The sequence below is a fragment of the Mesoplodon mirus genome, assembly GCF_964341445.2.
Source record: "Mesoplodon mirus genome assembly, chromosome: 18".
Taxonomy (NCBI): Eukaryota; Metazoa; Chordata; class Mammalia; order Artiodactyla; family Ziphiidae; genus Mesoplodon; species Mesoplodon mirus.
The window spans coordinates 56165882-56189061 of NC_138994.1; the positions used below are offsets into that span (position 1 = coordinate 56165882).

General features: G+C 38.7%; 1 protein-coding gene across 4 annotated transcripts in view; it reads right to left on the bottom strand.

The window, feature by feature from the left end:
* The window catches only part of MYO1D (myosin ID), a 348475-nt gene that overhangs the window by 169713 nt on the left and 155582 nt on the right, over nt 1–23180 (bottom strand). For all 4 annotated transcript variants that reach the window (XM_082603144.1, XM_082603145.1, XM_082603146.1 and 1 more), the window contains exon 16: nt 20101–20308. In XM_082603144.1, the coding sequence (XP_082459270.1) occupies nt 20101–20308 (208 nt within the window). The remainder of the gene's footprint in view (nt 1–20100; nt 20309–23180) is intronic.

Below are 23180 nucleotides of genomic sequence, written 5' to 3' on the forward strand. Positions count from 1 at the left end.
ACTTACAAATCTGAAAAATCCTACTACCTAATCTATTTCTTTCCCAAGAAATGTTTTATAACATAATATTTGAAGACTGAAGTTTCTTAGTTATATACCAATCAAGTCAGAACAGATTTAAAATGGATGTCAACAGGAATATAATTAATTTTTCAATATAAATATAACGTATACATTTTTATCAGTCATTTAAAATTCTTTTTTATAAACTGCATATTTCTAGCTTTTAAATCCATTTTCTTTGGATTGTCTTTTATTGATTTGTATGAGCTCTTTATAAATTAAGGGAATCATCTTTTTGTTATTAGTATTTTAAATATTTTTTCCAGTATGCCAATGATCTTTTGGTACTATTTATGGTATACTACCATACAGAAGTTGTCTTTTAAAAAAATTGTGTGCGGTCAAATGTATTCATTTTTCTTTCATGGTTATGTACATATTTTACACAAAACTGAGATCACATAATAATCATAAAGTGCTTTGCAATGCCTTTTTTTTTTTTTTTGCAGTACACGGGGCTCTCACTGCTGTGGCCTCTCCCGTTGCGGAGCACAGGCTCCGGATGTGCAGGCTCAGCGGCCATGGCTCACGGGCCCAGCCGCTCCACGGCATGTGGGATCCTCCCGGGCTGGGGCACAAACCCATGTCCCCTGCATCGGCAGGCGGACTCTCAACCACTGCGCCACCAGGGAAGCCCTGCAATGCTTTTTATTTGATACATCAAGCACATTTTCCCCTGTGATCAAATATCCTCCTATAATGTGATTCTGAACGGCCTCACAGTACTCAACCAGATACATGCATATAATTCAGTTAACCAACCTACTGTGCGGTATTTCTGATGTTTTCTGCAATTTAAAATATCATTTTAGGAGTAACATTGTACATATTCTAATTCTAGAAATAGAATTGCTGCTGTGACTCATTTATATTTCCAAATGCCACATACTAAAGTATTCATTTCCAAACTCTATCATGTGAAGAGTTAAAAAGAATTAACTAGATTGATATAGGATAACATATTGTCGCTATGGTTCAATTGCTTTGATTAGGAATATAAAAAATTCACTGGCTATTAGAATTTTTTCTGTTGTGAATTCTCTCTTCATTCCTTGTTTTTGTCCGTCACATATTTGTAATTTTACATAATGATTTGTAAGGGCTTTTTATATATGAAATAAGCTAAACTTTTATTACATTTACAAAGGCTCTTTAGCATTTTGCCTTTTAACATCTCCTGGCCATGGTTATTGGTCGTAGCTAATAAAACATGAGAAGACATTTTCTAGGTGTTTCTGAGAAAGAAAATTTCTCACTCTTCAGAGAGAATGTCCAAGTACTTCTAGAAGAGATTTCCTTGAATAATGCAACGTGGCTTCTGTAACTGTTGGCAGCCATCTGGCACCCACAAGGGGGAGCCACACTGAGAATGAAGATGACCCAAGAGAAGGCTTCCTGATGTATGAAATAAATCCCCGTTATACTCTGTGCCCGTCTGAATTGAGTTTTCTTTTTACGTTCTCCCCCCTCCCCTCTATTCCTTTCCCCTTCCCTCCTACTCTCTCTTTCTCCCCTTCTCCCTTCCTTGCAACTGAACACATTGTGATACAATGATATTTTTTGAGAAACAAGCAGCTGCATAGCACAGGGAGATCAGCTCGGTGCTTTGTGACCACCTAGAAGGGTGGGATAGGGAGGGTGGGAGGGAGACGCAAGAGGGAAGAGAGATGGGGACATATGTATATGTATAACTGATTCACTTTGTTATACAGCAGAAACTAACACACCACTGTAAAGCAATTATACTCCAATAAAGATGTAAAAAAAAAATCAAATATGTATCTAGGGACTTCACTGGCCGTTCAGTGGTTAAGACTCTGCCTTTCAATGCAGGGGGCGTAGGTTTGATCCCTGGTCGGGGAACACACATGCCTCGGGGTGTGGCCAAAAAATTTAAATAATAAATAAAAATAAATAAATTGCACATCTCTTAGAAAAAAACTTTAAATATGTGCCTATGAAAAGAATTTGTTTTGTTAATAAGCTCTATGTGGAGGAGTGGTCTCAATCACAAATAGGAGAGAGCCTTTATTTCACAATCACTTCATGAATGGCAGGAAACTTGTGTCTACTCTAGTAGATTATCCATAATTAAAGATGTGTGAAATGCCCACTAAAGCTCTGGATTCTTTGAAATACAAATGAGTTACCAGCTACGGCTGATGAATATGACAGGAGAAATGTTCTACTTGGATCGAACAAGTGAGTGGAATGAATCTAAGTCAGATCCTACCTGGTCAGGCATTAAGAAGAGTTAACACTGGAAATCTCTATGAGGATGTCTCCTCTGAAATAGCTGTATAAAAAAACCACTGGGGGCTTCCCTGGTGGCGCAGTGGTTGAGAGTCCGCCTGCCGATGCAGGGGACACGGGTTCGTGCCCCGGTCCGGGAAGATCCCACGTGCCGCGGAGTGGCTAGGCCCGTGAGCCATGGCCGCTGAGCCTGCGTGTCTGGAGCCTGTGCTCCGCAACAGGAGAGGCCACAACAGTGAGAGGCCCACGTACCGTTAAAAAAAAAAAAAAAAAAACCACTGGGAAATAATCAGGAATATATAATAATCAGGATATAAATATATATAGCCACACTCCCACCCACCCACATACATAAAATTACTTGACTGCAAAAGGCGTAAGCTATAGTGAAAGGGTATATTCTATAGATTTAATATATAAGTCATATTAAATCAGCATTTGCATACAGAGTCCGCTCACCCATATCTTGAATTTAGAGAATAATCAGACTGCTTTTAGAACGAACATCAGCGTTAGACTTGCCAATAAACAGCTCTTTCTGTCTGTGAAATATATTAGGACCGTCAAACTCTACCCTTCTTTTTGGTCTTTTTCACTCATCTCAACTGGCTTGTGATCAATATTTCATGGAACTCTTCCTTAGCTGCCCTCCAGGTATCCTTCCAGAAAACCTAAACCCAAATTCCAGCTGAAAACTTCCCAGACAGAAATTCTGCTGCACTAAGCCTTGAAGAAAGGCATGTGCGCCAGTATTAAAAAAAAAAGTGAGAGAAGCACAGACATGGCAGTGATATTGCTGAAAACGCCTTCCAAAGGTTCACACCCCCTCTTGCTGCAGAGTTTTTTGCTTATGTAGTTCCCTCTGCTTGCATCTCCTCTCCCTGGACTTTTCCTAGAGTCAGCTCGTTCTCAATTTTTTGGTCTCACTTTAATGTCACCTCCTCAGAGAGGTCTTCCCTGACCAGCCTATTTCCCTTGTCCTCTGAATGACTGCCCCAACTCAGGCCTTCCTTTCCTTCATAACTGTTACATAATTTATAATTATTTGTTGACTAAGTTTTTTGTCTTACTCCTCAATTAGAATGTATGCTGCATGAGGACAAGGACTATTTCTATTATATTCTTCTGGGTATCTCCAAAGAGTGCCTGGCAATAAACACATTTGTTGAATGAATGGATACTTATTGGCTTGAATACACTAAAGATCTTTTATTACAGGTTTAAAAGAAGACTTACTTATCTGTGAAAAAGGCCCCACGGAATGTTTTACAACCAAGTAACCTTAGGGTTTAAGAGCTCACTTAAGAGAAACAGACAACTCATCCTGTTACACAACAGGGCAGCTGAGCCAAGCAAATGATGAAACATTCAAGGAAGTAACAGAGGCAGCTGCCATGCAGTTCTCAAGTCTTAATGGAATTTCAAAATCTGTGGTGACTGCTTGATGGTTCTAGAGCAGTCTAGCATGAATGAGCATCTGCTTGGCAAACTACTGCCAGTTTGCCAGTGAGGAACACGAGGCGTGAAAAGTCTGGTTTTCAGTGAATGTTTCGTTTACGTTAAAAGAATTTCTTTCACTAAAAACGTAAAAATCTTCATCTTAAATATGGATACTCTAAATTAAGTTCCTAATTCCCTGTTCATCCCAGTTACAGGATTTTTCATGAAAAATTCCCCCTTTGCCTTTTTACTTTCTTCCTTTTTTTTTTTTTCCTTGACACAAGTCAACACCTTAGTGTCACTGCTTTTTATCAAGTGACCGAGGAAAATGTGACCTGGTACATCTGTCCTGGAGCCAAAGAGACTGAGAAAGAGCTCATAGACTCTACTGTGTATTGTTCCTTTCTTTCTACTGGGCTTGTGAGAAGAATCTAATTCCTCTATTACTGGAATGAGAGGGAAGAGGGGGAAAAACACCCCTAGTCTGGGAAATTCTATCCAACTGAAATATACAAGTATTAAATACTAGTTCTCAAATTAACAAAAATCAGGTTCCAATGAATGTATAAGGAACCAGCTCTTGGATAGATCAACTAGCTATTCAGGCTCATAGGTCAAGGATGACTGAGAAGATACTGTAATTAATGTAGCTTTGGCTTTAACTCAGCAGCTGACAGGTATTCTCTAGTTCCCTTCTCTTCTTGCGAGGCTACCCAGCACATATTCAGTAAGACTGTCTGACAAAAAATACTGAATATAAATAAACAGTCCTAAATTTTCTTTAGTTATAAATAAAACCCCCCCAAAGGAATGACTCCTCCTCAGTCTATATAATGGGTGTGTGTGTGCGTGCACACATGCATGCAGGTGTAGGTATGTCTAGAATTAACAGTGTGGTTAAAAAGGCATCATACTGAACATCCTGTTTTGTAACATATATTCTCACTTAACATTTATCATGAGCACTTGATGTTATTAAATTTCTTTATATTGTCACTGTTAATGGCTGCTTAGTTTTCTATTGTAGGGCTATACCACAATTTATATGATTCACTTCTTAACATTTTTCTCCATTATTTTCCACTTTCATTAGAAATACTGAAGAGAAAATTCTTACAACTGGATTTTTACATGAATTTTCTTAGTATAAATTTCTACAAGTATAATTGCTAGATCAGAGGCAAACCCAACTTTTAGAGTTTTTGGAAACACACTGCTAAACTACTGTCCAGAAAGTTCTCATCAATTTACTCTCATGCCAGTAGTAAACATATCATCAACACCACTGTGTAGGATTAAAAGAAAAAAAAACAAAAACCCTGAGTATTTGACAGGTGAAAATATAGTTGCTGGCCATTTTTTTTTTTTTTTTTTGGTGGACTGATTGTCTATAGTTTTCCTCAGTTTTCTAGTGAGGTATTTATTTCATTTCTTTGGAAGGGCCTTTTGTACGTTAAAGGTATTTATACTGTGCATGTGCTGAAATGAAAAAGATCGAGTTTAAAGCCACTATACGTCTCCCCATAAAGAGAAACTGAATGCTCTAAATATATGCAATAAATAATGATACATTTCCCAGAACATGTTGAATATTTCATAAACTTTTTTTTTTTTGGTTAGCAAAACTTAATAGTCCAAGCAGAATGTGTTTAAATGTGCCATGACAAAGATATAAGCAATTTCTGACACACTTAGATTTCTTGGTGCTATAGCAAGAAAAAGACTAAAGTAAACCTCAACACCATAGCCCTTACACTTAAACCACATATATTCTTTTATATACCTAATAGGATATGAGGATATATTTTGTCACCCATAAAGTGTCTTGGCTTAATGAAATATGTGGCAAAATCATGTACTTCAGAAAGGCCTTTTTAAAAAGGCAGTTTTGAAAATCATATTTTTTGGGGGGTGATATTTTACGTGAAATATCAGCATTGCCACAAGGTAGTGAATACCCATTATATTTTCACTGTTGCCTTTAATATGTGTCACCCAATTACTTCCAAAAGATCGGAGGAAACTTACATAAAAGGTACATAGACAAGGGGGCTTCCCTGGTGGCGTGGTGATTAAGAATCCGCCTGCCGATGAAGGGGACATGGGTTCGAGCCCTGGTCCGGGAGGATCCCACACATCGCGGAGCAACTAAGCCCATGCGCCACAACTACTGAGCCTGCGCTCTAGAGCCCGCGAGCCACAACTACTGAGCCCGTGTGCTACAACTACTGAAGCCCATGCGCCTAGAGCCTGTGCTCTGCAACAAGAAAAGCCACTGCAATGAGAAGCCCACGCACCACAATGAAGAGTAGCCCCCGCTCGCTGCAACTAGAGAAACCTGTGTGCAGCAACGAAGACCCAACGCAGCCAAAAATAAATAAAATAAATAATTTTTTAAAAAAAGTTACATAGACAACATAGTCACCCAACTGAGGATAAAAGAAAGACAGGTAGGCAATGGGTGGAGATCTCAGTAGAAAGGGTAGCAGTCACACTTGAAACCCCAGCTAAGAATGGTTCCTGGATCTGAGTACAAATCTGAACCCTGAGCTTCCTGGAAGCTTCAGCAAATGGGAAACTTAATGAGTTGCATGGGTTTCATTATTTAATAAGATTGGTAATTAAATATTCCCTGCACCCAAATATGCTTTTAATTTTTAAACAATAATTTTTGTCGAGGAGGAAGAAAAATTAATTGCTCAGCAGTGATTCGATGGTATTTTGTTTGGCTTGGCTGTCTTCCTCCAGCCAAGCTTTTGGTGTACACCTCCTATCTATAAGATCTTTCATTTGAGTCTGGGATGGCAATCCTCACTGAATTGTTCACAAGTTTTAAATTTAATGTAAACACCTATTCACTGAATCACTTCCCCTTCACTAATTAATTCCTTACAAAGAGTCAATCTCTTGAGTTCCCAGCAATTAAAAAGAGAAGTGCAATGAAAATGGAGCCACTCTTTTTTTTTTCCTTCCGCCACCTATAGGGGCCAGAAAATGTTGTCATGGTGACAACAGCTGCTGGGTTATGAGTGACAGGTCTCAAGAGAGAAGTGTCCTGGAAAGGGAAGATCTCAAGTTAAAAAAAAAAGTGGTGAGAGAGAACCAGTGCAAGCTCTTTCACTAAGCATGGTGGGAGATCAGTTGAAAGGTGTATTTAACTAGCAAAGAATAAAAGAAGTATTTCCCCCTTTCTTTCAACTAACATAGGAAATGTTTTCCTTCCAAAGGAGAACAGATTTCTTTTAAGCAAATCTCAAGCATATGTACATATCTTGGCATAATTACATTTTAAAATTGGGATTCACACTGATGCACCAAATTGGTTGCCTTAGTAATGAGATATCACCCGGGCAACGGATTTGCTGCTCTTTCAGGAGAGCAAATCATCTGCTTCCAACCTACAGGGGAACAGGCTGGGGAAGGGGTGGCAGTGGCTTCTTATTGGCAGTATCTGAGAGGAGGTAAATAAGAAACAAATTATTTTTGACATGTCATCATTATTTTCCAAATATGCTTTTATCTTTTTTATTCCTCAGTTGGGTGGGAGGAGGAAAAGGGTGGGGAGGGGGGTAGGGAAAAATAAAGAGAGAGAAAGAAAGAGAGAGAGAGAGAGAGAAGAAAGGATGCTCTGTCGTTCTAATGTTAAATTTTTGCTGAAGCATTTTTATTGTTCTAAAAGGGCTTTGCATTGGTCAATATGTAAACACTAATGGCATCAGTTATTGGCTTACATTATAAATCAACAGAAATTTTCTTCACAACAATAAGAATCAATGACTTGTACTGAATAATGTTATTTTATTAGCACTGCTTAGTAATACATGTAGGGGTAAGGCGTCAATATTCAATAATCATTTATTAAATGTCTTGTAGATGATAAATACTCCTTGACTTCTTCATTAAGAACATAAATACTTTCCCATACCCTATGTTTATTACCATATTACCATGATTTACCAATAAATGTTCAACATACTTTCTTCCTGGAGGATTCTAGTACTTGGTGTGTTTTTCTTCTCTTCCTGTACTCTGCCTTTCATCCTGATCATCTTTAACATGCTGGTTATTAATAAACCAGTGACCTCCCAATTGCCAGATTAAGTGGGCACTTTCAGTCCTTTATTTTGTTGGATGATTCTATGTTTGACACTGCTGATCATTCCTTCTTACTTGAAATTTGTTACTTCCTCTGCTTCCCTGACTCATACATCCAATATGCTGGTCATCATGACTCGGATGTCTCAGAGGTCCTTTGAACTATGCCCCAAACTATTAAGTTCTCCAAATACGCTCCTGCCTCTGCACCCCTTCTCTCAAGTTGCAGAGACTTTGTACAGGATAGTGTGGAAACGGAATATTGTAAGCCACAACCCAAAACAAACAAACAAACAAAAAAAACCCCAATCAAATCAGAGGCTGCCAGCCTTTACTAGCAGTTATTAATGAGGAACCATGACAGAATGGAAATTGTTGACCCAGGTGCTTTGAGAAGACAAATCCAGAGCTAGCTCTTTACCTCTTGTTAGATAAACAGGGGAGAGGTTAGTAAATATTTATAAGCTTGTGATAAAATGCAGCTAAATTTAATTCTGTCATCACGAGTTGCATGGCTGCCATGTATATTTGCTTCCTAATTGCCCTAATTTCTAAGGAGGGCAAAGAACTCTCCTGTAACATTGAAAGGGCAGTTTCAGTAATTCCAAGGACTAAGACTAGTATACATTTATTATGGAAAACAAAGTTTGTTTGATATTTTTGTAGACAACTTTGTTCCCTGTTTTTGTCATAGGAAGTTTAGTTTACCCACTAACCTTAGGGACAATTAACCTGCTATCACATCAATGACCCAGCTCCAATGAACTCAACCTGTATAAATGGTTTATGAAATAGAGATTAAGATCTGTCCTCCTTACAATGGACTTTCAAGTAAAATGTGAACCTAACAGAGTTGTTCTCCAACTTTTTGGCATCTCTCCTCCTTCCAAAAAGCCTTCTCTCCCAGCTCAGGTGGGTGACTCTTCTCTGAGCCCACCTGGCAGTCATTACCTACTCAACAGTGTCACAATTACTCTACTGCACTGGTTGAGAGCTAACACATCTCCCTTCTGACTCGGTTGTCAGCTTCCTCTGGATGGAGCCCTGTCTTGTTCGTTGTGTATCCCTATTCAGTAATGAATGGACAAATTCATGTTTATTACTCATTTAAAATACAATGAGTGCCCTTCTCCCACCCGGCCACACATCACAGTGTTGGAAAGGACATTAGCTATCTGTTTCTTCTCACCTCCTACTGAAAAGACAAAATGTCAATGGTGGTCACTTGACCAAAGGCACATTTTTCTTTATTTCTTTCAACACTAGCCAAGGTCAAGCAGCATATTTTTGACCATAAATAGTGCCCATGAATAAAGCAGTGAGTGGACTGGCACTGGGGGCAACCTCTCTTGTCACAGAGCCATGCCTCCCCCACCCTTCCTGTAATTCAGCTTATGCTTTGTCCACAGTCATCCAGACACACCTTTCCCAACCCACGCCTGGCTCGAAAGTAACTTCTACCACAACAAGTAAAACTCTTCTCCTGGAGTATGTATTCTCAGTAAAAGAGTCACTGATCACTTTTCATTACCGTACATATGTCAAGAGCTGATTCATACAGGAAACATCAGGGTTTCCTTCCAATTGTAGTAAAGATATATCTTAGTTCACATACTCAATAGTCAATGACTCAGACATCACTAGGGCCAAATCACCTTCTTTCTCTCTGAGCATGATGCCATCATCATCTCTGTGGCTGGTTTTATAAACTTTTCTTCAGTAGTGTGAGTCATACCTGTTTTTCCTACAAGGAGTGCACGCTGAATGATGCTACTGTGGTATAAGTGAATAGTGGTTAAAAGTGTGCAGAAGGCTGCACCACTGGGTTCAAATCCCAGCTGTGGGGTCCACTATTGGTGTGACCTCCAGCAAGGCACTCAGCTATTCAAGTGGCTTAAGTTCCCTTTCCTATTAGATGAAAAATACTGATAGACACTCATTCACAGAGTTCTTATAAAGATTTAGTTAATATATGTAAAGTGCTCAGAATAGTGCCTGCCACTCAGTAAAGATTAGCTACTATATTAGTAGCTTTTTTTTAAATTTAAGGGCAAAAGTAATCAATTTCATATGAGAGATAATTATTTTGCTTTTAGTCTGAGAAATAAAACACTTGACTGGTTTCACAAAGAAGCTGGTGAGCTTTGTTTGAAAATAAGGTGAAAGCCCCATAGCTTCATGCTACTACTTGACAAAGTTTCACAATAAACAATACAGCAGGGAATAGGGGCAAATGAATAACTACACCAGTACAATCTAATTTTCAGATAATGATTCTATCCACACTTTTTCTCTGGTTGGTTTACAAAATTATTATACTCAGACCTATATTAACCTTTGCGATTACTTACAATTAATAGTGATGATATTATTCTCAGTTTCAGAATTTGCTATTTTCATTATACGTTTGTGCTTTTATGAGCCACTCTTAACTCTTCACAAGATCCTTCTTGTGATTGGGATTATAATATAACCCAACAATAAGAATGTAAAGTGCTGGTAACCTAAATGGGATGGAAATCCAAAAAAGAGGGGATATATGTATATGTATAACTGATTCATTTTGCTGCCCAGTAGAAACACAACATTGTAAAGCAACTATACTCCAATAAAAATTAATTTAAAAAAGAATGAAAAATGCGAATTTAACAAAATAAATACAAGAACATAAAAATAATATTATTAATTGGGAAAAAACAATCAGGGAAGTTCTTGTGATACATGAGCCGCCTTTTTTTTTAATTTTTAAAAATATTTACTTATTTATTTTTGGCTACGCTGGGTCTTCGTAGCTGCACACGGGCTTTTTCTAGTTGTGGCGAGCAGGGGCTGCTCTTCATTGCAGTGCGCAGGCTTCTTATTGTGGTGGCTTCTCTTGTTGCGCAGCACGGGCTCTCAGCGTGCAGGCTTCAGTAGTTGCAGCACGTGGGCTCAGTAGTTGCAGCATGCGGGCCCTAGAGCACATGGGCTTCAGTGCTTTAGGTGCGCTGGCTTGAGTAGTTGCAGCACACATGCTCAGTAGTTGCGGCATGCGGGCCCTAGAGCGCACAGCCTTCAGTAGTTGCAGCACGTGGGCTCAGGAGTTGTGGCACACGGACTTCAGTAGTTGCAGCATGTGGGCTCAGTAGTTGTGGTGCACGGGCTTAGCTGCTCTGCGGCATGTGGGATCTTCCTGGACCAGGGCTTGAACCCGTTTCCCCTGCATTGGCAGGTGGATTCTCAACCACTGTGACACCAGGGAAGCCCTCTACAGTTCCATCTTGAATTCCACATAAAATTAGAAATGACAATCACATATCCTTTTAGCCTACATTTTGAGTATTTTATTTCACTAACTTGATGTCTTTTCCTCCTTTCTCAGCATTACATCACCTTTTTTTCTCATTCACATCTTTTCCACACTTTCTCCTCCACTCATTCCTTTGTTCTTCCCTGTCCTGCCTTTGAGATTGCACCAATTTTCTTATGACCTAATAATCAAGCCACTACTATCCTTTCAGGCAGACACCAGACAAGCAAAAATAAAATTCTGGGAGCCAAGTGATCCAGGAGGCTGACTGATCTGAATATTGATAGCATGAAACTTTTGTATTTCCCATATAAACATGTCTGTAATTTCACATGACTATAATAGAAGATTGACAACTGTTTTCAGATTCGAGCTTGACTATGGACCCCACAGCTCATGTGTCATGGGTGCTACAAGCTGTGAGCCATGTTTAGGATTGAAATAAAACCCACAAAAACTCGTGGCATGGAGTGTGGAGCAGGTCAGAGGCTACCATAATTTATATTTTCAAAGGGCTGGCAGCTCTTGCTGCTGGTGAATTCGGGAGTTATAATTGTGATCTCAGGGCGACCACAAATTGCTTGAAGAAAAATGATTAGAGCCTGAAGATATTATTTTAAGAAAGAATATCTATGTTTAGTAGCCTTCAGTACGTGACAGAGGAGGGGCCTTGGCCTCTTAACTACAACATGGCACACTGGAAAGGATAAATCTATTCCTAGAGCTAGGATCAAAGCTGTGTGATCTGAATTGGCCCAAATACATAACATAGTGACCAATTAAGATGTCTGTCTATAATCGACTATAGATGCCCTTTAAGAAAGGGCCAATTCCCCCAAAAGAAGACACAATTCACAAAAGCATCTATTTGTCTTATAGGTGGGTCAAGAAAGCCACTCTTCAAAATCCATCACCTCATTCCGTATTTGTTGGTAATGGCCACACAAAAGATGAAGTCTCCCAGTACTTTTCTATCTCCCTTTGAGAATCCTTTTTTTTTTTTTTTTTGCAGTACGTGGGCCTCTCGCTGTTGTGGCCTCTCCTGTTGTGGAGCACAGGCTCCAGAAGCGCAGGCTCAGGAGCCCAGCTGCTCTGCGGCATGTGGGATCCTCCCGGACCGGGGCACGAACCCGTGTCCCCTGCATCGGCAGGCGGACTCTCAACCACTGCACCACCAGGGAAGCCCGAGAATCTATTTTTAATATCACCTTATATGATGATTTTGATCTTGTCCTATGATACCCTAGGATGAGAACATACATTTAAAACTATACATGCACCAAAAAAATAAGGGAGTTTCTTGAGGGGTTCTGTACCCTACTCTTTTTCTTTCTTTTTTTTTTTTTTAATAAGCTCTCTCTCTCTTTTTAATATTTATTTATTTGGCTGTGCCAGGTCTTAGTTGCGGCACGTGGGATCTTTTTTTAGTTGCAGCATGCAAGATCTTTAGTTGTGGCATGTGGGATCCAGTTCCCTGACGAGGGATTGAACCCAGGTCCCCTGCATTGGGAGTGCAGAGTCTTAACTGCTGGACAATGAGGGAAGTTCCCCCACTCCTTTTCTGAGAGAGCAAAATATTTAAAACTAAGTGAGTACAGAATATTAGAGAACCGTGATGCTTTGTAACGCATTTGGTGAGATATTTTCATTAAAAATCAGTTAACGGTTAACTACCAGTTAACAGTGAAAACTACTGTCTTCTTTCAGATTTCCCCAACCACACAACAAGTAAGTATCTTATTTTCTGGGAATTAATGAATACAACGTATAGAAGATGGATGACAGGAAACACCAGATCAGGAAGGTACAGGATGAAGATGGAAAAAAACTAAAAGGAAATCAGCTTGGACAGCTCTGCTGCACAACACACTTAAAACAATCATTACACATGTCGACAGCCCCAAGTGTTTGCTGCTGAACTGACTACTGATGTCTCGGCACCTCCCTGATTAAAGCTGTAATTCTGAAAACTGTAGTTTCTTCAGTGCTGTCTAGAAATTCCACCTTATTTGATTTCTCATTCAAATGTGACGTAAAGAACACACACAAGCTCCAGTGTAGAGGGTGTGTGGGGAAGTGAAGCAATTGCGTATTATGAAAGGAAGAGAAGATGATCTTAAAAAAAAAAAAATCCCACTGGCTACACAGCTTCATTTCTTTTAATTTAATGATGCAAACATGTGGTACTACATCCAGGGCTTCTTAGAAAATGATTTTTTAAATACAGGCATACCTCATGTTATTGCCCTTCACAGAGGTTTTTTTTTTTTTTTTTTTTTAACAAATTGAAGGTTTGTGGCAGCCCTGCATCTAGCAAGTCGATCAGTGCCACTTTTCCAACAGCATTTGCTCACTTCGTGTCTCTGTGTCACATTTCAGTAATTCTCACAATATTTTGAAACTTTTCATTATTTTTTTAACATCCGTATTGGAGTATAATTGCTTTACAATGGTTTGTTAGTTTCTGTTGTATAACAAAATGAATCAGCTATACATATACATACATCCCCATATCCCCTCCCTCTTGAGCCTCCCTCTCACCCTCCCTATCCCACCCCTCTAGGTGGACACAAAGCACCGAGCTGATCTCCCTGTGCTGTGCAGCTGCTTCCCACTAGCTATCTATTTTACATTTGGTAGTGTATATATGTCCAGGCCACTCTCTCACTTCATCCCAGCTTACCCTTCCCTTCCCCGTGTCCTCAAGTCCATTCTCTATGTCTGTGTCTTTATTCCTGTCCTGCCCCTAGGTTCTTCAGAACCATTTTTTTTTTAGATTCTATATATATGTGTTAGCATATGGTATGTGTTTTTCTCTTTCTGACTCACTTCACTCTGTATGACAGACTCTAGGTCCATCCACCTCACTACAAATAACTCAATTTCGTTTCTTTTTATGGCTGAGTAATATTCCATTGTATATATGTGCCACATCTTCTTTATCTATTCATCTGTTGATAGACATTTAGGTTGCTTCCATGTCCTGGCTATTGTAAATAGTACTGCAGTGAACATTGGGGTACATGACTCTTTCTAAATTATGGTTTTCTCATCGTTCTCAGTGGTGAAAAACTGAAACCACTTCCTCTAAGATCAGGAGTAAGACAAGGTTGCCCACTCTCACCACTATTATTCAATATAGTTTTGGAAGTTTTAGTCATGGCAATCAGAGAAGAACAAGAAATAAACGGAATCCAAATTGGAGAAGAAGAAGTAAGACTGTCACTGTTTGCAGGTGACCTTCTCATTCTTATTGTATGTGTTACGGTGATCTGTGATCAGTGATCTTTAATGCTACTACTGCAAAAAGATGATGACTCGCTCAAGGCTCAGATGATGGTTAGCACTTTTTAGCAATAAAAGTGTTTTTTTTTTTTTTTGCATTACGCGGGCCTCTCACTGTTGTGGCCTCTCCCGTTGCGGAGCACAGGCTCCGGACGCGCAGGCTCAGCGGCCATGGCTCACGGGCCCAGCCGCTCCACGGCATGTGGGATCCTCCCGGACCGGGGCACGAACCCGTGTCCCCCGCATCGGCAGGCGGACTCTCAACCACTGCGCCATCAGGGAAGCCCAATAAAAGTGTTTTTAAATTAAGGTATGTACATTCTTTTTACATATAATTTTACTGCATACTTAGCCGACTGTAGTATTATGTGAACATAACTTGTACGTGCGCTGGGATACCAAAAGTTAATGTAATTTACTTTATTGCAATATTCGCTTTATTTGTGGTGATCTGGAACCGAACCTGCAGTATCTCTGAGGTATGCCTGTATTCAGGCAAAACATTCAGACTTTAGGTCATCCAGAAAGGGTATTTGTAAGAATGAAAATATCCAGTGCTTCAGTGAGGCAAGCTCTTTCGCTCATTAGCTGGTGGGACCATACACCGGCACAATCTTTCTGGAAGCCATTTGATAACAGGCATAGAAAACCTTAAAAGTACGCATCTTTGAACCCAACAATTTTGTGTCTCTGAGTTTATTCCAAGAAAATAATTGAGGATGTTTACAAATCCTTAATAGTAGTAGTAGCAGAAGCAGTGGTAATAACAACAGGTATCATTATTGAACGTGGTGTCAGGCACGACTCTAAGTAAACAGAGATGTGCCCTGCAATGGGGCCTGTAAGAATGTATCACTGGAAATACCCAAACATCCAGTAATCGCAGATAGACTGAGGAAACTCTAGTAGATCATAGGAAGGACTAAGTCAGTTATTATAAATACGTAAAGAAGTGTTTACATGTGTAAAGGTATAACAAAAGATATTATACAATGGTATGTTATGATTTAAGTTTATGTATACTATAAAATAAAATTACATTTTAAAACTATAAAAGGATTTATATTTTTCACGTTTCTACGTGAACTTGTATTGCTATTACTTATGTACTATAAAACCAATACAATTCTTTGAAATCTAGAAGGTTATTTCTTAAAAAAAGATATTTCTAGCAATTTCAAAAATCCTCTAAAATGTCAAGCATACGACGAGAAACAAGATGCACTACATGGATTATCCATAATTCTTGATACCAAGTGGTTAATGGTTTAGATGGTGACAGTAGAGAACTAGAATTTTTTTATGAATCAGAAAGCAACATAGTTTGTATCTCCTCTGCAATCTTTGTGATTATATAGTTTATTCCCTTAAGAACAATTAATTTTGGAGGTTCTGGTTTTAGGCAACATCACTGATTCTTCCAACTTGACATTGAATCTCTACTAAGGCACAGAACAGGTACTGAAAGCCACGTTCTCACATGTTAAAACCTATTAAGATGTACTACAATAAACACAGTATGATTCTGGCATAGGAATTGACCATGCAACAAAATAGTGAGTCCTGAAATAGATTCAAGCATATATGGGCATTTAATATTAGACACAGGTGGAATTTCAATTTAGTGGAAAAAAGAGAGGAATTTTTTAAATAAATGGAATTGAATAACTGGAACAAAATAGAGTTGGACCCTTACATCACACCATGTACAAAACGAAATCCCAGATCTATAATTTTTTTCTGGAAGAAACTCAAAAACTATAAAGAAAAAGATATATTTCATTACATTCAGTGAAAAAATTTCACATCAAAGAGTATACCATGAACAGAATCAAATGACAAATGACAGCTTGGGAAAAATAGTTGCAACACATAAAGATAATAGCTCCCAGAATTCCTAAGAAAAAGGCAAACAATCCCACAGAAAAATGGGTCACTGATAAAAATGAGTAACAAAGGAAGCAATCCAAAAAGCCAGTAAACACACCCTTGCTGCTAGTCATGAAAATAAAAAATGAAATAGTAGAAACGAGGTAGCATTTCTTACTGAGAAGAATGGAAAAAATTCACACACTTGGTGTGTTACCTTTGGATGGTGGGATTTTAGGTGGCTTCCCGTGGATTTCCTTATACTTTTCATTACGGTTTGAATCTGTTTTTACAATGAGCGCACTTTAATTATATAATAAAAAAGACAAAGCTCATTTTTATTTAAAAAGGAAATTAAAAAAATCAATTGTTGGGGCGTCTTGTTTAAATCAGCGTCTCCTGATGCTGCCCCTACAGCGTCACACTGCATTCCCATAAGGAAACAGAAACATTGAAAACACGTCACATGGAAAGTTAGGTGACCAATGACCTCATCCCAGAAACTGAAATTCTCACTAATTTTATGGCCTGTGGAGTTGGTTGGAAGAACATAATCAGTAGATCATGTATATCGTACTCTAGGATGGTCTGCCTGAGAATTTAGAGGGAGGTCATCTCCTACTCACTGCCTTATGGTTAAGAAACGCAAGATCTACACCACAGAGAAGACTGGATAGCTTTCCCTCCAGGGCGCAGGTGATAGTTTTTGCAGCAGCCATCCCTTGTCTTATAGAATCTCTCTTTTCTAGGTAGAAATTGTAATTTTTCACCAGAAAGCAAGCAGAGGTGCTGTAGAGAGGACTGAGAAAGGACGAGTCCTAGTAGGCGTGTATATCTGGAATTCAACCTTTTCTGTAAGAGCTGGGCCCTGGGGTGGGGAGGGACAGGGTGGGCCCCATCTTTGGCTGACAGAGCTGCAATAGGTGAAAGTCTGTGGGACACTGACAATTGTGAAAGAAGTAAACAAAATGCCGATGTAGATTTAAGAAGAGGATTCTACCAGCCAACAAGTGGAAAGAAAGTGAGTTCACGGCAGGGTGACTACTGTATCGTTTGTTACCCATGCTGGGACACTTTAAGAGTGAAAGGTTTCCTACTAATATTTACAACAGACCACAGTCAGAAACTGGACTGTCCCAACCAAACTGAGAGGCCAAGCCCTGAGTCTGGTCAATGTCTTGGATAGGTATGAAGAAGAAAGACAAAGTATCAGATCTGCAACAACAAAAAATCCCACTGGTAAGTAGGGAAGATCAAAAGTAAGGATTTGAGTATACAGAAGAACAGATGCATGAAAATAACTTACTATGGCAGACAAAAAACAGAGATTCACCTTGCAAATTTACAAGCTGTCTTGAGAAAGAAAACAGAACGGAGTAAAAGCAGTATTAAAAAAAACAATTAATAGAAGGAAACTGTTCTAAGATGAAACAGAATTTAGTATTCCACTCCAAAAGTTTTCCTGAGTTCTAGGAAAAATAAATGAACGAGACCAACACTCAGAAACATCTTGGCAATTGGAAGGGAACTTTTATAATCTGCACATGATATAATCTTTTACCCAGAAAAACTGATAGAATCAACAAATATGAATCAAGAAATGTTTCATTCTGGATACAGTTAAACCAACATAAACCAATATTACTTCTCTATACCAACACTGACACATAGAAAATATAATAAAAACACAATAATAAAAGCACAGCAGCTACAGAAACAATAAAATATCTAGGAATTAACTATGACTTCATAAGACCTCTCTAAGTCTAAAAGTCAATAAAATGATTTATATAAGCCTATTCAATACTCTTAAGATGATTTAATATTATAAAAATGTTAATCCTTTCAAATTAACCTATAAATTCAATGCAATCCTAATAAAAAGTATTGTTGAATTTAATGAACTCAATAAACACAGATGAAAATTTATATATATTCTAATATAAATTAAAATTTATATTAGAATAAAGGTCTATGTATAGAATAATCAACCTCAATAAAGAAGAGTAGAGAAGATGGACTCATCCTACCATATACTAAAACACACTACAATAAAAACTATGTGGCATTAGTATGAAAAGGGGCAGATACAAAAATGGAACAGAATAGAGTGCTCAGAAACAGAATACATATATATGTATATGTATATATATATATATATATAAACTTCATACATAATAAAAGTGGCACCACAAATCAATAGAGAAAGAACAGATTATTTAGTATTTAGATGGTATTGAGAAAACTTGCTCACCATATAGAAGAAAGTGAAACTGGATTCCTAGAGAGAACCACATACATAGATGGATTCTGAATGGATTAAAGACCTAAATGTGAAAGGTAAAACTATATAGTTCATAGAAGAAAACATAGGATAGTACCTTTGTGACCTAGATACAGGAAAGCCCTCTTAAATAAAATTCCAGGGCCTCCCTGGTGGCGCAGTGGTTGAGAGTCCGCCTGCCGATGCAGGGGATACGGGTTCGTGCCCCGGTCCGGGAGGATCCCATATGCCGCGGAGCGGCTGGGCCCGTGAGCCATGGCCGCTGGGCCTGCGCGTCCGGAGCCTGTGCTCCGCAACGGGAGAGGCCACAACAGTGAGAGGCCCGCATACCGCAAAAAAAAATAAAAATAAAAATAAAATAAATAAATAAATAAATAAATAAAATTCCAAGGCACAAAATATAAGGCCAAAAAAAAAAAAAGAATCAAAGAATTGGATTATGTCAAAATTAAGGGTTCTCTTCAACAAAGCACATTAGAATGCCGACAGAATAGGAGAATATATTTATAATATCTAAAGTGAATAAGAGATTAATGTCTAAAATAGTCAAGGAATTCCTGCTAATCAACAAGAAAATGATACCAACTACAGTAGAAAAATGGATAAAAGATATGAACAGGCAGTTTATAGGAAACCCCAAAAAGCAAACAAGGATTTAATGAGATGCTCAAATTCAATGGTAATCAGAGAAATAGGAAGTAAAACAACAATGAGATATCATTATACTTACTAGTCTGGCAATTTAGGTACCTGGATGATACTGCTAAGGATGTGGGCACACAGTAACCTCTACATACAAACTGGTGATGTGCAAACTGGCAGACATTCTGGAGAGGAGCCTGGCACTACTCACGCCAATTAGGTCTACATATACCCAATGACCCAGCCGCCTTTCCCCTGATGGATACCCCAAGGACATTCTCCTAGAGGAGTACGATTTCTTTGTCTATGCATATATAATTTTTTTACATTAAAATGGTTCAATCAGGAGGTATGGAAATGGGTAAGAGGGATAAAAAGAAATACCTGAGTGATGGAATGAAATGAGAAGGGGCCCTGCACAGATCAGTGATGACAGGTACCATGGTCTCACGAGGACCGCTGAGTCAGCACCACACACCTTGGCAAGTGCTGGCGGTGGGTCGTGATGGGTGAGGGAGGTGGTCTCATAAAGGCTGGCCAAGCTTTTAAATTATAAGATGGAAAAAGTCCTTTAAGCAGTTAAGCTGAGGGAAACAACTCAGTTAACTGCAAGAGACAAAAACCAGACTGCTTCAGACATCTCTCTGATTCTAAATACCAGAAGACAAAATAGCTTCAGAGTTTTGAGGATAAAATAATTTTGAGTTCACGCAGCGCAGTAAGTTTTCCATGTGTGGAGGCAACGGAAAACACTCTTATGATATGCATAGATGCAAAAAATATACCATCGTGAACATTTCTTGAATCAAAGAAAACATTCAACTCATCTTTAAGAACATAAAAGTAAGGCCTTATCCTTATATATAAAATATTAAATTACCTTTTGTAGAAAGAGGACAATCCTTACGAGCATCTGGGCACGGAGCTCTTCCAAGGTAAACAATGTTTGGGGTGTTCGAATGAAAATTTTGGTCTTCCCATAAGCTACATCATCCTGAAAGCCACAATGTTTAATCAGTTTCTTGACAGCCTCTTTGTCTGAAGGGAGGTCATGGTTGGGCCAGGTGAATTCAGAGATCATTTTGTACCTGGATGAAAAAAAGAACAGGGCACGGATTAAGGGAGAAAAACCATGTGGTATCAATAGATGCAGAAAAGCTATCCAATAAAATGCAAGATGCTTCATAGAAAGAAAGAAAAAAAAACTTCTTAGCAAACTAGGAATAGGGATGAATTTCATTAGCCTGATAAAAGTCATAGAAAAAGCCTTCAATAAAATACAACACTCCTTCAATAAAATACAACACTCACTAAACAAGGATTAGAAGGGTATTCCTTAATTTAATAAAAGCTGTTTGCCAAAAACTTGCAGCAAATATTATTTGTAACGTGGCAACCTTGGAAGCATTGTCTTTACAAACAGAAACAAGAAAGGGATGCCTCTATCATGGGTTTTTGAACTGGTAAATGACTGGGGAAGGAACAAAACATCACTTATGAACAATATGACTCGCTTCAAAGGACATCAAGCAGATCTTCAGATAAACTATCATCACTGAAAGAAAACTAAGCACAGTTCTGCACATAAGGTCAATTCACAGATCATTTGCAATTCTACATACAAGCAGCCAACAGTTCCTCAATACGTGGCCCTCTCATAGGTTAGTGTACTACACACCAGCTTCTTCGTGAGGGTGACCGTGAGCAAGACAGTAGTCACAGAGTCTCAGCCTTTTGTAGCCTAATCTCACAAGCGACATCCCATCACTTTTGACATATTCCATTTTGCTAGAAGCAATTCACTAGAGCCAGCCCACACTCACAGGAAGGGGATTACACAGGCATGAATACCAGTAGGTGGGGATCACTGAGACCAGCTTAGAAGGCTGCCTACTGAAGTGCTTTTCCTCCACCCTTGGTGCAAAGTTGTTTAATACACGTAGTCAAATTTAGTAATGTTATTCACATACTGCATCTGAATTTTAAGTCATAGTGAGAAAGGCTTTCCTCACATTCAGGTTACAGAGTAATTCACCTATGGGTTCTTCTAGTACTTATATGTTTTCATATTTTACATTTAGATCTCTGATCCATTTGGAGTTTATTTTGATATGGGTCCATATGATACGGATCCAACTTTTGACAAAAGGCTATTTCCGATATTATTTACTAAAACGTCTTTCTCCCTCTGATTTAATATGCCATTTTATCATATGCTAAATTTTCACATGTACTTCAGTTCATTTCTGGGCTTTCTGGTCTGCTTCATTGCTTTGTCTGTGCCTCTGCACGATCAGTACTGCAAATTTCTAATTACAGATGTTATAAGTACATTTTAATATCTGGTGGTCTTTTCTCCTTCTTTTCCTTTTTAAAGGTATTTCTAGATATTCCCATGTGTTCAATTTTCTATATGAACTTTAGAATCAATTTGCATAGTTCCAGGGAAAAACAATCACAAAACAAATGAATCCTTTCTGGTATTTTTATTGGGTTCCCATGTTAAATTCATTAAATTTAGCTATGATGTTGAGTTGTCCTATCCAAGAACAAGGGATATCATTCCATTAGTTCAAGTCTACTTTCGTGCCTTTCAGGAGTCTTCATGTTTTCCTCCTAGGGCTTTACACATTTCTGGTTAAGATACTATGTATCTAAGGGGCATCTGATCCCTTCTTCTTCATGTCTCTCTCTTTTCCTGATTTCCATCTTAGCTTCCACAACAGCACACTCTCCCTAGCTTCCTCCTGTCTCTCTGGATATCTCTTCTCAATCTCATTTTCTGGCAACTCCTCATTACTGGACCCCCAAATGTTGGAGTGCCCCAGAGCTCATATCAGGCCCTCTTCTCTCTGTGTAAAACCTCCCACATCGCTTCATCTATTCCACCCACTTTATTTTTCAACTCATGAATTTATTATCCCAAGCCCAGTTCTCAGTTCTGAGCTTCAGACTCACATATCCAATGCCTATATAGACCTAACGGTATCTTAAATTCCTCTTTCAGTCCTTCCTATCTCAATGTCCTCAGTTACTAAAGCCAGAACCCTGGGAGTCATATTTGATCCCTTCTCTTCTCTATCATTCCTTCTCATCCATCATCTAGTCTATTGACTCCACCTCCAAAATATATTTAAAATTCAACTATTCTCATCTTTACTGCTACAATCCTAATATAAGCCACCATCAAGTTTACTACAATAGACTCCTAACCTGTTTTCCATTTCCTCTTCCATCCATTCTGCATATTTAGCAGCCAGAGTAGTATTCCAAAAAGCCTCACATCATTTTTATCTTTTACTGCTCTCCTGCTTTCATTATTCTACTCCAGTGGCCTTGGCCTTCTTTAGGGTCCTGTAATGCGGTTGCCTCTTTCTTGCCTTGGAGACTTTGCATATGCTGTTCCCATTGCCTGGAATGCTTTTTAATCTACTCTTTGAAAGGCTGAGACTCCTCATAGTCTTTTTTTGATTTTTCTTCACCAACCATCAACCCTCACCCCCGTTATTCCTCTCTAGGGCAGCCAGATGGGTTTCTTTTCCTCACACCATTCATCACAGTGTGTAATCATATTGATTTGTGTGTTTGTCTGTTGAATGTCAGTCTATGGGTACCACGAAGGCAGGAATTTTGTTTTGTTCCCCACTATATGCCATGTGTCTATCGTGTTGTCCACCATACAATGAGGAACGAGATATCTACTGAATGAAAGAATGGAAGAAAATACATTTAGAAGTCTAGTCACTTGCCAGATAGAGACAGAAACAGAAACCAAAGAGTTCTGATATGAAGAGAAAGGTAATGTTAAGCAATGTCACGTGGAAAAAGGAAATAAAATCTAAAAACTTCCAAATTCATTGTATAACTATCAATAGAATAAGAGTCAACACGGAGTAATGGTATTTGTTTAAAGTTTTAGGCATGTTGCAGAAACTAGAAGCAATCCTACTGCCACACTGC